The sequence below is a fragment of the Gadus morhua genome, chromosome 9 (assembly GCF_902167405.1).
Source record: "Gadus morhua chromosome 9, gadMor3.0, whole genome shotgun sequence".
Taxonomy (NCBI): Eukaryota; Metazoa; Chordata; class Actinopteri; order Gadiformes; family Gadidae; genus Gadus; species Gadus morhua.
The window spans coordinates 25,830,367-25,849,565 of NC_044056.1; the positions used below are offsets into that span (position 1 = coordinate 25,830,367).

Sequence of the window (19,199 nt, forward strand, 5' to 3'; positions counted from 1 at the left end):
GAACAAGATTAACTTGCCTGCCAACAAACTAGGCAAATGCAAAAGCTGTAAATGGAAACACACACACACGCACACACGTTTTGTTTTCTAAAAAAACATACCAAATGTAAATAGGAGGACATCTCCACAACTGCAAGGGCTGAAATATGTAATCTTGGTACCAAAAGTAGGACAACACCTGTGTGATTGTTGAGCAAGTGAAATAATCAATGTGGATACCATTTGGTTAGAGTGAATAAAGCTAGAACACAGCACAAGTGGAACATTTAATTTCTGCCCAAATAAATGTCATGTTTTAGAGTGAATACCAGGTAGTCATTATCAGTTGGTAGCCCTGTAATACTATAAGGCCATAGCACAACATCTGATGAGAACCTGGGTCAATATTGAATGTCAACAAAGTGAAGTAGAATAAAGAAAGAAGTTTTAGTAGATGTAAGGTTTAGGCAGAATCTCAAAATAAATCAATAAATCCAATACAAACCAATGCAAATTTGATTTGTGACACATGACCCCTCGATTGAAAGGTCAGGGGGAAAATATAATCGAGTGATGCCAAACAAAAACAATGCAACTCTAGGGCGGCGATGCGGAAATCGCGGAGATGGCAGAGCAATACCAGAATTGGCTATACTATTACGAGTCCGGGGATAAACTGTTTTGCGGAATAGAAGCACAGTCGCGACATGGAGTGACACCCGCCGGACACTCCGGCGGGTGTACGGGAGTCCGGAATCATTTTGAGGCAATTGCTGTACTGCCTTTATCTATAAAACCTATAAGAAAATAATAATTAATGTCGAGAGAGCTTAAGACTTTGGGTCGCTGCACGCATTTTTGAGCACGTTGTGCTGCTGCAAATGATGGAATAGGTTGGTCATAGCCTACTCGACCCTGCGATAGATTTGAAGCACTCTACAAAAAACCTGATTCTGTCATTTCGAAAGAATTCGACATATTTAAATATCGACATATCGCCCAGCTCTACAACAAAGGTAAGGCATCATTTTGTGTTTTATAAAGAAAAAGTAAAGTTGTTCTTCATTTCCTCTAGTTTGGCGTGCATTAGTCACACAGAGGTTTATGGCTTGGACTGTTGGGGTCAGGGGATCTTTATGAGATTTGTGCATATCAAATCACGTGAAAAAGATTGCTTTTTCTTTGCTTGTGCAGTTATGAAATACTCTTTCTTACATGCTTATTTGGTGAACTACGAATAAAGTACCCAGCCTGTCAATAGTCGGTGGCCACTTCATTCCGACCTATAAGCAGACCCACTGCTGTTATGTATTTTAAGCACATAAGCTAACCCCACATAGCCACAAGGGAGCAGGATCAAACACATAAGCTGTATTACCCACACACAGCCACAAGGGGAGCAGGACCAACATACAAGCTGTAATAACTACTAGGGATGGGCATTCGATTAAGTTGTCTTAGTCGATCGTCGGGAGAATTAACGATCAATTCGTCGATTAATCCTTGGTATTTTACATGCAAAATAAAAAAATTAAATTATATTCAAAATGAAATGAAAATACAAATGCAGCGTGTTTTCCTCATTGGGATCTTTATTATTAGATGAACAACTCAGTTAAACGAGATCCGTTCAATAGTTATGCGCTACTCTGCTCTAAGCAATGGAGCATGCAGCTCGAATCCGGTGCTCATAAACATGACTAAAAATAAACACAACCCTAGTTTCTTTCCAAAATAATAATATCAAAAAAACAATCATGTTATAACTAAACCAACCAGTCTATGAATTTTTGTTCAGAAAGATGAGCATGTTGACATGCTCTGGGGTCAGACGCAACCGCAGCCTGGTGACTGTCAGTCCAGCCGCCGAAAACACCCGCTCTGAGGGGACCGACGTTGCCGTGATGCACAAATACCTCCGTGCTAACTTGGCAAGGCGGGGCTCAGAAAGTTCTTTATTTCTGCTTCGATGCTAACCTCGCCTTGAGTGGTAGGCCTATAGTGCTCCCCAAGAAGTCATTTTTTAAATCATAACGGTCCCACACCAGACTTCGCCGTGGCCTCGTCCGCTTCATGATTACATCGCCGTGTTCCAATATCCATACTATCCGTACTTACTAGTCTAAGTTTGAGTACGTAAGGCGTTCCAATTCAGATCGGGCGAAAATAAGTGTACTGAAAAAGGTCAAGTGTGTGGCGATGTACCAGGCTGAGCCAAAGTCGGCGCATTTTCCACATAGCCTGCATTAATAGCCAGGCTGAGCCAAAGTCGGCTCATTTTCCACATAGCCTGCATTAATAGTCATTTTGTAGTTTTTATAGCTTTATATAGCTGCTAGGCGTAAAGAGTTCACCGTTCAAAGCGGGATGTTTATTGCGGGGGAGGAGCCGCAAATTTAAATATTGCCCCCGTGTGGTAAAATGTTTAATTGCACACTGCATTAGTTTAATCGATGAAAAATGTACGTAATCTACGAAATTCTTAACGATCAATTAGTCGACCGTCGATTAATCATGCCCATCCCTAATAACTATCCCTATAAACTACTCCTGCCAGAGAAGGCAGCATCTTTAAGACAGACGTGGAAGCCTGAGCCAATGCGTCAGATAGGCCACGCCTACTTGAAACAAACGCGGAGCGGGAGTGGGATCAGGTCAAAAACCCATGGCAGCCCCGTTGGTTGCCCTGTGGCTGGAAGACAGGTCAGCCTTGGGTCGCTCCACGCGCGTTCAATACAATTCCCCTCCTTCTGCTTCATAGTTACCATACCGAAATACTTAAAGGTCCCATGACATGCTATTTTATGTATTCTTTAATATAGGTATTAGTGGGCAACTAACACAGTATTCAAAGACGTTCCTGAAATTCAGCCGTGGTGCAGAGTTACAGCCACTCCGAGCAAGTCGCACATTGAGCTTCCCCCAAATGCGCTGTTTCGGTGGGCGTGTCAAGGAGGAGGGTGGGGGTGTGGCCCTGAGCAGCTTGCAGCCAGGGACGGTACCATGCGCTCTGTTTACAGTGGATGTATCCAATGGCGAGGCGCACACAGCCTTTAGCCGTGTTCTGTAAATATTCTAGAACACACGGGAGTCCTGGAGCTCTATATCTAAATATTATCATATAGCCTACACAGATATCTATATCATATAATACATATTATCACGGCCAAAAGCTGTGTGAGCCGATATTATGAATCTCAAACGACCGCGTTGGGTTCTCCGAAGTTCCTGGTTCTTCAACGTCCACATCAATATGAATACACACACTGTAACGCAAGTGTTTCTTGTCGGTTCTTTGACGTGTCTTGTGTTTCCACAACGAGACTGTCGTGGGGGTTATCTGAGCCATGGTTGAGAAGGAATTGGGGGAAAGGAACTTTGGTTTGACTCGCTGAAGTACATGAACTGCGACATGCCGCGAGGCACCATCGCCCGGCAGCGGGCAGCCGGCAGCAGGCAGCGCGCAGTTCAGTCGACTTCAGGTTGATGTGAAAGTGGAAGAACCAGAGACGTCGCAGAACCCGTCAAAGTCGTTTGTGATTCATAATATCGTCTGGAGGCGCACACAATATGTTATATGAGATATCTATGTATCATATGATATTATTTAGATATAGAGCTCCAGGACTGTAACGCAAGTGTTGTACACTTCCTTGTTATTTGGATAACCGTTCTGCTGTTGGTGTGATGGCGCATAACGCGTCGGACTCTCGTCTCTGGTATTTCTACAACGAGACTCGTATTGGGGTTATCTCAGCCAAAGTTGAGAATGAATTGGGGGGAAGGAACTTTGGCTTTGACTCCCTCAAGAACATGAACCACGACATGGAGGAGAAAGGGATTGTTGGCGGCGAATGTCTCCCGCTTGAGCCCCGCTGAGGGACCGCCGCCGGAGGCGGAGGTGCCTAAGCGCTGCCCGGCAAAGATCCCTTTCTCCTCCTTGTCGTGGTTCATGTTCTTGACTTGAGGGAGTCGAAGCCAAAGTTCTTTCCCCCCAATTCATTCTCAACCTTGGCTGAGATAACCCCCAATACGAGTCTCGTTGTAGAAATACCAGAGACGAGAGTCCGATGTGTTATAAGCTATCACACCAACAGCAGAACGGTTATCCAAATAACAAGGAAGTGTACAACACTTGCGTTACAGTCCTGGAGCTCTATATCTAAATAATATCATATAATACATAGATATCTATATCATATAATATATTGTGTGCGCCTCCAGACGATATTATGAATCACAAACGACTTTGTCGGGTTCTGCGACGTCTCTGGTTCTTCCACTTTCACATCAACCTGAAGTCGACTGAACCGCGCGCTGCCTCGCTGCCGGGCGATGGTGCCTCGCGGCAACCGGCGGCATGTCGCAGTTCATGTACTTCAGCGAGTCAAACCAAAGTTCCTTTCCCCCAATTCCTTCTCAAACATGGCTCAGATAACCCCCACGACAGTCTCGTTGTGGAAATACAAGACACGTCAAAGAACCGACAAGAAACACTTGCGTTACAGTGTGTGTATTCACACACAAACACACACACATGTGGCGCTCGCACGGTCGAGTCTCATTGGCGGGCCAACGTCTCTGGGCGGGCCAGGCAGAGTAAGGGGAGGAGCCGAGATTCCTCATGACGTCATGAGCACAGACATTCCAAATCAGCGCGCTTGAGCCTCCGTTTTTTCAAAGGCGAGCAGAACAGTTAGTGCTCGTTTTACACCAAACGCAAGTTTTAGCCACTGGGGGACCATAGGCAGGCTAGGGGAACTCATATTTATGTTAGAAAACCTCACAAAGTGAGATTTTCATGTCATGGGACCTTTAAACAAATAAAGTGATCCGGTTTAGACTACTTTCTTCAAAAAAAGTTGTTACCCCCGAGAGAACATCGGCCCTGGAAGTAACGTCTCTCCTGTGCTCCTCGACTACGGTCTGGGAGCCGACAGCAGGTAAGGTTCAACACTTAGATTTCACCCAATGCTGAATTAAAAGTACATGTCTTTCTAAATGTTGGTCATCAACAAGGTTGTAAAGTAGTAACTTCGGGCACAGCGGCCGAACTGATGGGGATATTCTCTGATATTATGAATCTTAAAGACTATGTCAGGTTCTCCGACTCTCTGGTACTTCAGCAACAAGTAAACACTCGTAGTGAGGGTTATCTCAGCCATTGTAGAGAAGGAATTGGGGTAAAGGAATTTGGCTTCGACTCTCTGAAGTCCATATTGAAACGCTACATTGAGGAGAAAGGGATTGCTGCCGTATGCGGGACAGCTGTTAGTTCGCTTTGGGTCCATTTCTCAGACGCTCCATTGTTCCGTTCTCTCTGTCGTATGCGGACTCCTCCGACTGGACTCCACCCGCTGCTCCGCCGCCGGAGGAGTCTGCATATGACTGAGAGGACGGAACAATTGAGCGTCGGAGAAATGGACCCAAAGCGAACTGACAGCCGTCTACTGAAAACATCTTTCTCGAAAGCTGTGGTCGCCTGAGTTGGTTGTTGCTAGTGACGTAAAGAGGTCAACCGGTGGCTCTATTACCACTAGTTGAAATGGGCACAGCGCCACCTATTGTACCGGGGGAAGAAGTGCTTCGGCCAATGAAGAGATTTTCGTATACTCGGACAATTGCAGTTGTCCGATTGAGGAGCATAATATAACAACGGCCATAATCTGATGTGCATGTAAACGTACCGAGTGTTGTAATGATACTTACTAATACTAATTTGACACGGTAATGATAACCGTCTGGAATCTTACTGCGGTATTTCGTAAAACTGGTAACCGTTTCATCCCTAATGTATAGGTGCTCATCTTTGAAGCTGGAATAATATTGGGTTGTGCATAGTGGAGCGAGCTGCCTCATAGCTGCAAGTGGAGCCAAGGTCCATTTGTACCATCGCCACGATACAAGTGTACTGTCAACAAGAACCATCGCCATGGCTCATGGTCAACATGAAACATCGCCATGGTTAACATGAACCATGAACCATCGCCAGGGTCTCGGAACACGAGACACATCTTATAAACTGCCGGTGAAAAGAAAACACCTGTCCGTTCTTAAATAAAAGCTGTTTTTCACTGTTTATCTTTAGTGTTTACAGCACGCCATGTTAAAGGAATTGAATTTCCCCTGGGGATCAATAAAGTATACATCTATATCTAAATACTTTTCCCTGACAGTTCTCATGTCTTGTCTCTCCTGTTTGTTACTGTATCTCACTCACTAACTTGCATCAAAATTCTTATCGGAAAGCCCAGGGTTGATTGGCTGGGCCGCTAAGCCAGAGCCATAATGGCTAGAAAAGCCGGTCCAGTGAAACTAAAACTGTCAAATTGTAATCATTCTCAATAATGTATTACCATTGTAACCAGTTCCTTCATTTTCCGAACTTGTCCAACATCAGGCAGATGCGTGCTTGAGGCTGTTTTTTGTCTTCCGGTTATTGTCTTGCAGCTATATTTAGGGGGCCAAGCACAAAGTGCGAGGAAACCTAATGTAATTGTTAGTTTTATTAGGGTGTCAAGCAAAAAAGTTTGAAGGCAACCATTGAAATCATAATAATAAAATGTTTTTATTAGCATTCCGCCACGTTTGACTTACAGCCTAAACCGCTCGCACCCTTTCTGTGAAACTTAGTACAGCTGTAGAGGCTGACTCAAGATTAACAGGGAGCAAATATTATACTGATTGGCCCAAAGGTGGCGCTACAGCAACAGTCCAAAAATGCAAAAGCAAATTTTACCGCTTTGACTTAGTCATGAAACTTTGTTTACACAGGCATATCCTCATGTTGAACAAATCTGCCTCAAGAACCAATGGCTTCCTTTGAAAAGATTGAAGGAAGGCCTTCTTGAATTTTGTTAGAAACACTAAATACCCTAAAACAATTCCCAGGTTTTTTGACTTGGACAAAAATCCTGTGGACCAATTTCTTCAATCTGACATTAACAGAAGTCTGTACAATAAAGATTAAAGCACCCAGGAGCCATTCATTTGTGAAAAGGGTGTGGTTTAAAATGCGTAAAAGACTTAAATGCTTACATCAACATCAAGATGGACTCCTATCATCTTGAGTCTAATACAAAAGTTGTTCAGAATAAGAAATTGAATCGTAATTTCAATTAGGGTGTGGCATCGAGATGGGCGTGGCCTGTGACTCAAATCACCACAGTTCATAGACGGAGTGGTTGATTTGGACGGGACCAACTTAGTGGCTGTTGGGAACCAAAGTTCCAACTGCTCAAGTAAGATTTAGTCAATTGATAACAGGGTATCTGCAGGTTTCAGCAAGTCAAATTTAAGACTTTTTTTTTTTTTTTAAGACCTTTATAATCCCACCTTGAATGAAATTTAAGAACTAAAACATGCGATGGGGCGGGGGATGCCGCTGTATTATAACCCAAGCATAGCATGTGTGTCACTCAATGAGACTCATTCACCTACCCATTGTCGCAGACTAGCTAGCAAGCACGCAGATAATCGTTTATATATGCAGCTAGCAAGAAAGAAGCCTCTCTACATGTCCTTCCTGAAAAGTCCAACGAGAAAAAAATAAAATAATTGTCCTGCCCCGACAAATTTAAGACCTTGTGTTACAGTATTTAAGACCAGCATATGACATTTGTAACAAATCTAAGATTTTTCAAGGCCTTCAATTTAGAAACGTGAATTTAAGACTTTTTAAGACTCTTTAAGGATGAGCGGACACCCTGGAGAGAGGCTCAAAATTGTCCAAATTGAACTTAAGACCAAGTCGAGGTTAACTTAACCCAATCATCATCATCGACTTTGGTGTAGTCAAAGGCACATTGGTCAAGATGAAACTCACTAAATTGTAGCCATATCGGGCTATATAGAGCGCTAACAATTAACTGAAAATGCAACCTCTCGAAATTGTTCCCAGATTGGGCGATAGAGGGCGGTATAACAAATAGCTGAAAAGGCATACTTTGGACGGCCATATTTCCTGACCCCTTCACCTACTGTCATGAAATTGTCTGTCAGGGTCTTAATGGTCTGCCTCAGGGTCTTAATGGTCTATCAGGGTCTTAATGGTCTGCCTCAGGGTATTAATGGTCTGTCAGGGTCTTAATGGTCTATCAGGGTCTTAATAGTCTGTCAGGATCTTAATGGTCTGCTTTAGGCTTGGCCCCTGTAAAATGCTGCTTGCAGCGTTAATTAGGGTGCCAAGCTCAAAGTGCGAAGACAACCTATTGTAATTGTTACTGTATTTATTAGGTTGCAAAGTAGGGCTGGGCTATTCATTGAATTTTGATTTTTTTCCCATAATCAAGCAGCCTTAGTGCCAAGCACAAAGTGCGATTATTCCGCAACGTTTGACTTACACAGCCTTAACCGCGCACTTTTTATGAAACTTACTACAGCTATAGAGGCTGACTCAAGATTAACAGAGAGTAAATATTACACCAAGGTGGCGCTACAGCAACAGTCCAAAAATGCAAACTTTGGACAAACATATCTCGTAACCGCTTTGACTTATAGTCATGAAACTTTGTTCACGCATGCATATCCTCATGGTGAACAAATATGCCTCAAGAACCTTTATTTGGATAGATTCACGACTATCTTGAGCTTTGCTACAAACACACAATTCCCTAAGGATCCTAGGTTATTTGAATTAGACAAAAATCCTTCAGCAATCTATTGTCCAATGTCTTCAATCTGACATAAAGGGAAGTCTGTACAATAAAGTTGAAAGCACCCAGGAGCCATCAAGTTCTGAAAAGGGTGTGGTTTAAGACTTTTAAAGACTTAAATGCTTACATCAATATCAAGATGGACTCCTATGATCTTGAGTCCAATGAAAAAAAGTTGTTTAGGATCAAATTCTCAACAAGATGAAATCCACATATTTTTAATTATGGCGTGGCATCGATATGGGTGTGGCCTGTGACTAAAATCACCACAGTTCCTAGACAGAATGGTTGATTTGAGCAAGACCAACTTAATGGCTGTTGGGGACCAAAGTTCTAACTGCTCAAGTAAAATGAAGTTGATGGACAAAACAACATGGCCGCCAGAGGCCAATTATGTTGTTACTGAAAAAAACATCAATTAATTAACTAATTACTGAGGGAAAAATGCAGTAATAACTTAATATCTAACATCAGGAAAATCGCAACATTCACAACTTTTAAAAAACACTGCAACTTTCATCACAACTTTTTGGAAAAGCTCACACAACATCAGGCATTTCAGGCCGCGAAAACCTGGAGGGACTGGCTATGTGCCGATGTTCACTTAAATCCCGGGCCCATGGACCCTATGTAATTCCAGGCTATTGACTGGTAAAACAGCTGTTTTGGGTCTATCAACAGTTTCCCACAACACCGGAGAAACTCCACCATGCATTCCCCGCAGGATTACAAGGTACACTTACGGCTGCAAACTCGGGAGACTAAACTACATTGGCTACATTCTTCTAAATGCTGGTCCCACTATTGTGACAAATGTACCACGGACTATGAATAATAACTCTGACGAACAAAAAACTGAAAACCAAACTGTTTCAAACTGTCAATCACACGAGCGTATTGTGGAACCCGAATAGAAAACCGAAAGGGATATTCGGCGGACATTTAAACATACGGAGCGTTGTTTCAAAGACGGAACAACTTGAACATTAACTTAGACTCGAACCTTGATTATCTGTGTCTTGCAGAAACTTGGTTAACTCCTAACACCCCAGTGTTTCCCCAAGTACTGTGTTGTTAAGGCGGCCGCCTTAACAACACTAGGGCCCCGCCTTGACTACCATGTATATATACCAATGTATATAAAAAAAAAGAATTATATATATATATATATATATATATATATATACACACACATATATATATATATATATACACACACATATATATACATACATACATACTAGGGATGGGCGTGAGGAATCGATTACTCGAGTACTACTCGTTACAAATGAACTCGGTTGGTGGACAGGCAAACTCGAGTTTGCATATACACACAAACAACGTTTTCTGCAAATGTAGCAAATGTATACATTTTCTGTTGGCGCCACTAACGCATGACGTGGGCACAAAGTAAATTAAATGCATCCATTTCCATGGCGCGTTCCGTGCCGTGTGCAGGCACGCCAGAATTCAATAAGTTAAGAGATGGCGGTTAAAGCAAAGCGCAGCGAAGAATTGAAATACTTTAAAGAAATAGGAGATCATAAGGTGAAAAGTAAAATATGCCAAGCGAAATCGAGCTACCAGAAAGTACTATGCGGCAACATATGCTCCTGAAACAACGGTGAGTTCGGGAAAGCAGACCCGCAGCAACGGTGAAAGTGAAAGTGTGTCGGCTATTTTCACCGCCGCAAGACGCAGCTGTAATCCCGGGCGTGTAGAGAAGATCACAACGCTGAGTATTTCCATAGTCCATTTGCTGCCGTTTTATTTGCAGCTTTAAATTATTTGCAATGGTTAGACTACTTGTTTCGTTTTTGTTTTTTTTAAACTGTTACAGGCCTTGGTTCGACGTGACTTAAATTGTGAGACGCATATTTATTTTTGTAAGGAAAATGTGTTTTGAACGTTTGCAAAAATAAATAATGAATACTCTGATAACTCTGACTGTTTTGATGGAGAATAAGCATTACATGTTTGGTTGGTAATATTGCCGTTCATCATCAGGCCTATTCCTGCGGCAGATGCGTTGCATTCTAAAAATAGATTTGATTTAACGAGTACTCGATTGATCCTCGAGGAATTCCTTCGATCACTCGAGTTTGGAATTTACTACTCGTGCCCATCCCTAATACATACATACATACATACATACATACATACATACACACACACATACACACATACACAGGGGTTGACACTAAGGTTTCAAAAGCACTTGCCCATCGGGCAAGTACAGGTCAGGTTCAACTTGCCCGAATGTAATGTTCACTTGCCCAAATTATAATCAGAATCATGAACGGGCCTCTTTTTGCCAGGCACCCGGCCTGGTTTTGGGGGGGGGATCAGAAAAATCATCCTAGCTCAGACTGAAGCTGAATGTTAGCTTCCACACATGTTGTCGTGTTTAAAAAATAACAAACTTCTCTTTGTTTACTTATTTATCGAGCGGTCACATCGCGCCATGAAGTGATTTCAGTCCACCGTTCCAACCTATTAAAGCTATCGCTTTATATGTAGACCTGCATGATTTTATGCAAATGTACATAACTAAATGTCAGAGGTAGTAGCAAAGATATGTCTTTTTAACTTTCAAGTTTCTTGTAGCTCTAACTGAATAATCACAATCGCGTTTCTAGTAGGGTTGTCAGTCACGATACTGGATTTTCTAACTTCAACACTATTCCTGGAAAAAGATCGATATTCTATACCATTTTGATATCAGGGGAAAAGTTTTTTTCAGGAAAGAACATACCCAAAGTAAATAGATTATATCTCCACAACTGCAAGGGCGATAATGTCATCTTTGGAGAAAAAATAAAAGATTGTTGTGCAAGGGAAAAATTCAATGGGGATAATACTTGGTTAAAGTGAATAAAGCCATGGAACACAGCATAAGTGGAAGATAACATTTCCACCTGAAATAATTATCAGTATCAGTTGGGAGCGCTGTCTTACTATGAGACACAAATAAAGGTAGATATCTTATAATTTTGACACTTGACACCTCTATTTAAAGTTCAGGGCAATCGAATGCACCAAGCCAAACACTCGCAAATAAATATATGGCCACTACATTGTGCTGAAGAATATGTTTTCTGATTGAAGGCAATTCACCTATTTCCTAAGAAACCTTCTCTTATTCATTGATTGAAAACACCATGTTAAGTTGCAAAATTTGGCCCAGATACTGGATAATCTGTTTATGGTGGTTTTATTCGATCTGAATCAACTTTGTGGACAAAAATCACAAAGGTAATACTTCATTTTTGGTTGTTAAAAGAAAAGGGGACGTTTCTTCTGAAGTTGTTATTTGCGAGTTTTAGTCACAGAATGATATGGTTTGGACTGTTGGAATAAGTGGAGGCTCAGCTTTCATGTAATATATACAGTAGTTTGTGAGGGTCCAATTTCGTGAAAAAGATCGCTATTGCTGTGTGCATGTGCACAGTTATGAAACCCAAAACCGTGTTCTTGACTTTCCTTGATATTTGCCTCAATCCAAAGTACTTCCAAACTGCACTCCTCCATCACTACTCCATTTAACTTCTACCTAAACCGTTCGCGGAGGTACTGCACTTGAGATGCTAGCTGTGTTGGCTAACCTTTAGCGAATCACTGCCAGAGACCGCACTGCGAGTGAGTGACAGAAGGCGGGGCTATATTCGCACTGAAGCGATGCGTGTCTGTTAACTCGCTTTCCGAGAGAAGAGAAGACAGCGCGCTGATCAATTGCAAATACTTATATTTTGTGTGGTTTTGAGGAACAAAAGGTTGTTCTGCAGTTTCTAAAAACATTTGAATAAATAGCTTTTATATTAACATCCACCCAAAATCCACTTGCCCGTTCGGGCAACCAGAAAAATCTCAACTTGCCTAAACATTTTTTTTACTTGCCCCGGGCAAGCTGGCAACCGTTAGTGGTGTCAACCCCTGTATATATATATATATATATATATATATATATATATATATATATATATATATATATATATATATATATATATTTTTTTTTTTTTTTAATTATTATGCATTAACAAGTAGAAAACTCTCGTAGGGAAAGAAAAAATACTTCCATCAGGTGTAAAAAATAAAGATCAATAATGCATCGGTAATACTGTTACAACAATGGTCGTGCCATAAAGCTTTTTGAATGGAATTGAAAGAGACCGCCCCTCCCCCCCTTATGGGCTGGGGCTTATGTGTCCATATTCTATCCATTATATTGACCTGGTGTTCCCAAGACGCTCGCGCTCTGCAGCAAGCCAGTCACATTTGATTGGTGTGACGCTGTACAGCGAACGTAAACAAACAACTAAGCTAAGGTTAGCATTTCGCTAAGCAGTACTTTACCTCCCGAGATCCCGCTGATGTTGTGTTATAAAGTAAAGGGAAACAAGATATCTATTCTTCCTCCACCTCCCTTGCTTCACTGCTTTGTGTCGCTTATAGTTTGCCTCCCTCGCTCTGGTAACGTCACATACGTGAAAAAAACAACAAAGCTCCGAATACTGATTTAAGCTTTGAATACGAATTTCCGAACGAGTATTCGAATAATTCGGGCCAGCCCTAATACAGGCCACCTCACACAGGCCACCTCACACAATACAGGCCACCTCACACAATACAGGCCAGTACAAGACACCTGACACAAAACAGGCCTCTGCAGTCGTTGTCGGGGGGGCAATCTGTAACCTCACTGCTAGTGGCAACTACACTCTGTACCCTCACTACTAGTAGCCACTTCACTCTGTACCCTCACTGCTAGTGGCCACCTCACTCTGTACCCTCACTGCTAGTAGCCACCTCAATCTGTACCCTCACTGCTAGTGGCCACCTCACTCTGTACCCTCACTGCTAGTAGCCACTACACTCTGTACTAGGGCCCGACCGATATTGATTTTTGAGTGCCGATGCCGATTATTTTCAGAGAAAAAATTACGATTACGATTTAATCAGCCGATTAAAAAAAAACAAAAAAAAAAAACAACAACATAAAACATAGTTTTTGATACCTTAAATATACTTTAAACACTTTTGACGAATATGTGAATTTAATGCAGAACCTTTGAGTGTTTTAGAATACATTTACAGTCAAAAATGAGTGTAATGTAAAATGTAAAATAAATAACTAACTCCCAATGTGCTGCGCTCGTGAGCAGTGACTAACACGTGCGTGCTGAGCAGTATGGTCTCACCGTTAGAGTCTACAGTATAACAAATTAACATGGCCTGGGACCTAAAGAAAAATAGGCACAACATGCTCAAACAACGCGTCTTGTGTACATTGGTGAGGTGAGCGCGCAGCTGCCTGAGCGAGCGTGCTTTCATGTTGTACGGTAAAATTCAATCTCCTCTTTTTTACTCCAGCTAAAGTTGTTAGTTAGCAAGGCGAGTAGGAGCGCAATCTGCAGGATACTAAGCGCAATAACATTAAAAAAATAATAATTATAATCGGTTGTAATCTGCGTCTTTTTGGCCGATGCCGATTATTTTCAAAAAGGCTATAATCGGCCGATTAAATCGGCAGGCCGATAAATCGGTCGGGCCCTACTCTGTACCCTCCCTGCTAATGGCCACTTCACTCTGTACCCTCACTGCTAGTGGCCACCTCACTTTGTACCCTCACTGCTAGTGGCCACCTCACTCTGTACCCTCACTGCTAGTTGCCACCTCAATCGGACGGTTCCCACCATCTTAGACAAACATATTTCCATCATCCAACACCAAGGTATGCAAGTAGTAATTTCTTGTGAGCCATGGGGATACTCAGCACAGGTCTGTTAATTTGCCCCGTTGAGGCTTTCTTGCAGGATTTCATGCCGAGTTGAGGTAGGCATGTTTTCACCTGAACACACAACATTTTAATTAGCCTTCCCTGAGCTGGGACTGGGGCTCCTCTGCGACTACAACAGTTCTCAGACTCTCCTTCCCAAATGAATAAACAGAAGCACCCCGTGGGACCAGGCACCAGAGGTGACTAACAGCTCATCAGACTTCCACTTCATCAAAAGCCTGCGACCTCCACTGAGGCACTGCTAATATTAAATCGCTACGGGAGGATACAGCTACACACCAAGAAGGCCTGTTTCACTCTCCCCAGGACATTGTTGGACAAAAGACATAGTTGTAAGAATAGGAAACATGACAGTGTTTACTTTTACTCAAAGGGCATTATAGACGGCCCAAACATGCATTATTACTGCTTTAACTCTGTCAACAAACTCAGAAACAAACTCAAATCGAGGTATACTGCATTCTACTTAAAGACCGTTTAATGTCTGGTTTTACTGGAATAACAACCATGTAGCTAATATTGGGCTCATATTCCCCTTCAAAAAGACATAGTGTAAGATTTCCAATCATGGATAGCATCACAGAATCCTCTCCCCATTCGGGGATATTACAAATGAGTTCACACATAAGATTCAGACGGTCATTCGAAATACAGGCAAACATAAGCTACCATGAAGACCGACTCCGGTCCATCTCAAATAACCCATGTACATCCAACAACTTATTTCTATAATTGACTGACGAGGTCATCGATGCAACTGTAGGGAACTGCTTTTCAACACAGTAAACAAATCCATTGTAGATCAGAAGGGATGGAACCTAACGCAGCAGTGGCAGCATAATGAAACTCAGTTGTGTTTTGGCATATCCAGGTTGCCACACATGTTCTCACTATCCCCCACTCCCAGTTGTAGCCAAATGATCCGCGTCCTGGTTTAATGAGGAATCGGGGAAGACCGTATCGGATATCAAACGCTCCATAACTGAACGACTGATACACTCATGAGACAGAGTTTGAGATTTCAATTCAGACTAATGGTTTTACATTCAAGAAGGCAGCTAATGGTTGACTTCAAAACAGAATGTAACATTATTGGAATTTACAAAATAGAAGCTTTAAGATAGTTAACAAAACGCAATTGATAATCTTAAACACGTTTACAACGCACAAGTTTGATGCGAGATGCATTAGTAGCTGACCTTTTAACTCTGTATTAATTTGATCTAAAAACCCAACCTCGTCTTTAGCCGATGGCCACTGGGCTATCCCCCTGTATCATGGATATTTTTAACCCCTGCATCATGTACATCTTTGATTTAACCCTTTATCATGTATGTCTTTAATTTAACCCTGCATCATCTACATCTTGTATTTAACTTGTATCAGGTATATCTCTAATTGAACCCTGTTTTATGAATATCTTTAATTAACTCCGTTTCATGAATATCTTTAATTTAATCCTGTTTCATGTATATGTTCTGTTTCAATATATCTAACTGTGTTACACTAGTGTAGCTCTCGGTGGCTAATATGCTATCCAGAAGAAAATACTCCAGCCCAACTTTTCACTACCCGCCCATGAGCATAATGACTCCACTTAGTGTTTTCAAATCCAATACGCATAAGTTAATTTATTTATCATTGATGATACAAAATCCTCAAATTGTGATTAAATAACACAGGCTGACGTTCTCATCTATGGTCTGCGGGAAAGTAGACCCAGACCGCCTCCCTCTCCAGCAAGTAGACCCAGACCGCCTCCCTCTCCAGCAAGTAGACCCAGACCCCGCTCTCCAGCAAGTCGCCTCACACTCCTTCCCTTTCCAACAAGTAGACCCAGACCCCGTACCCCTCCCTCTCCAGCAAGTACACCAGACCCCATCTCTCTCCAGGAAGTAGACCAGACCCCCTATTCCTCCATGAAGTAGACCAGACCGTCTCTTACCCAGCAGAAGAAGCTTCACCTCCCGGGCCGCCTTCTCTCCGTCGTCCCGCAGGTTCCTGTCGATCATCTTGCTGCGCTCCTGCGCCGCCTTGTCGTCCGTGCTCAGCGTGCAGCCCATCTTCAAACCCCGAAGATCAAACCCCAAAGAAAGTAACGAACCGGAGCTAACCAGCTAACATCTAACGAGGAGTCCCCAAACACACTCCAACACGCCCTGCTCACGGAAAAACACTCCGTTCACAGTCGAGACTTTTGGAATTAAACTTCAATAGCCACGTATGTTCACGCTATATGTATATTGTTAGTAATAGATGTTTGCCAAAAAAAACAACGTTATAATTTAGAAATGGGGCTGTTCAAGCAGGCGACATGTCGTTATTGGAGATGTGTTGAATGCTCATTTCCTGTTCTTTAGGGTACATTTAGCTGCGCCTGCGCGGTAGATACCAACACCCTGCACACCCCTGAGGACTGGAGCACGTGGTGCATCTGATGCAAATCATGTCATCGAGCACAGAGTGCATTTCAATAAAAAATGACAGGATTGTATTAATATGTGGAGATATACACACATATATATATATATATATATATATATATATATGCGCATGTTTGTCTTTATGAGCGAGGACCCAAAGAAGTAGAGTTTTGAATCTCTCACACTCCTCACTAAGTCGTTTTACAATGTGCATTTGAAGAACATTTAACGAAAAAAACACAGTAACAACACTGCCAGTAATATGATATCATAACAAAAGCCTTTCAAAAAGGTTTATAATGGTTTACAGCAAACAGTCTGACACTTGGATTTGAAGTTCAACTAAAGGAGATATTGTGTGTTAGTATTTGGATCAGTTATAGATACATTCAGTCAGCCAGTTTACTCAAGTCAATCAGGGAGTATTTCAACTTTTCAAGTGTACAATGCAACAGATGTACTTTTTTCATTATATGTGCTTATTTAAAGTCATGATGACACAGAAATGGTTGTCCGGTTATTCCCAAAAGAGTTGGTAATATCCAAAGGAAAGATTTAAAACTGTGGTGATCCGTTTGAGTACCACATCCAGAGATGTAAATGTTGTGCGGTAGATCATCTCCTGCTCCAGCCCTAAGAGCATCTGAGGCTGAAACAAAGAACACACATTTCATTCTTTTAGTTTTGACCCTGAAAAAGTTTGCCGACATATATATTAATGCACCCCAATTCTAGATTTTTGTAATAATAACATTTGCATGGATGTAAGTGTAATGAAAGTAACAATAATGTAAATAAATTAAATAAATGTACTTCATCCATCCATTTATGAAATTGTTAATTAATTTAGTAGACGCAACATTGTTCCTAATATGGAATGCATTGTGTTCAGCTAGTGTCGTGCTAATGGTTGTGTCTTAATCGGGTTGTTATTGGAATGGAGTTGTGGTCACCGCTTACCTCTTCACTTTACATGGACATTTCCATTGCAGATGGCCCCTCCATCATGCAAACCAGGCCCATAATTCAATCCTATGTGCTCATATTTCCCTATGCATGGTGTACAGTGTGGACATGTTCTAACAAGGTTTTTAATACCTTTATGGAAACAATCATGTCTTTTTATGGATGATTTTGCTTCAGAAAGATGTTTAAAAAATATGTATAAGAATTGCATGGACCCCTAACCCTGTTATTTCTGCCTCGGATTGGTGCCTATTATTGCACAATATTGCACGTGTCATTCATACACATGCCTCAATAGGAAGTGTAATTCCACCCTCATTCAGTCATTTTACTGCCATATACACTGCTACCACTAGTGAATAATACTACAACCTAATGTATACACATTTGTATTTATATTTATATTTTATTTTGGTTTCCCGATTGCAACCTTTAGTGGCTTGAGTGGTATGGACAGCTACAGCTTTATGGTCTCCATGACGCCTGCTTGAGTGGTATGGACCGCTACAGCTTTATGATCTCCATGACGCCTGCTGAGCTCCCTACGGTGTGAGTGGGGGTCATTCCCATGTTGATAAGCCATAAGATCAGAGAGGTGACCAGAGGATTGACCAGAGGGTTGACCAGAGGGTTGATCAGAGAGGTTGATCAGAGAGGTTGACCAGAGGGTTGATCAGAGAGGTTGACCAGAGGGTTGACCAGAGGGTTGATCAGAGGATTGACCGGAGGGTTGACCAGAGGGTTGACCAGACCAGAGGGTTGATCAGAGAGGTTGATCAGAGAGGTTGACCAGAGGGTTGACCAGACCAGAGGGTTGACCAGAGGGTTGACCAGACCAGAGGGTTGATCAGAGGGTTGACCAGAGGGTTGATCAGAGGGTTGCCCAGACCAGAGGGTTGATCAGAGGGTTGACCAGAGGGTTGATTGGATCTCAAAGGCAACACTAAGGTTCCACATCCCTCCTATTATCTGAAACTAATTTAATCATTTACAACATTTGTATTTCCTTTTATAATCATTGTTCGCTTAATTATTATTTCTGCTTGATACATTTTTTAGCACTGCAATCTAAAAGTTTGTTTCCCAAACCTCTTCAACTAAACTGAGAGTGGTAGAGTCTGTATCTGTATTTTGCAAATACCATTGTAAGTTGTCCTTCGATCAGATATGCCTACATTTCTAAATCTATAATCAACTATATGAATGTAGTGGGTTCAAATGAGTGCGAGCAGGCAGAGTTGTCGTCCCTCAGCGGGAGATCGTTTTATTGTCTTTAGAAGGAGAACAAAAATACTCTAGAACAAACTATAACAAAGGTTCTCCAAGAGTCGTCTCTTTGTGGGTTCTTGATATGATCTCCACTCTGTCTGGATTTCTGTG

At 41.9% G+C, this 19,199-nt stretch overlaps 1 protein-coding gene across 1 annotated transcript in view; it reads right to left on the reverse strand.

The window, feature by feature from the left end:
* LOC115550678 (guanine nucleotide-binding protein G(i) subunit alpha-1) overlaps positions 1–16,802 on the reverse strand; it is a 30,209-nt gene extending 13,407 nt beyond the window's left edge. Inside the window, exon 1 of the mRNA XM_030365932.1 lies at positions 16,376–16,802. Within this exon, the coding sequence (XP_030221792.1) occupies positions 16,376–16,493 (118 nt within the window). The 5' untranslated portion in view covers positions 16,494–16,802. The remainder of the gene's footprint in view (positions 1–16,375) is intronic.
* Positions 16,803–19,199: the final 2,397 nt, after the last annotated feature.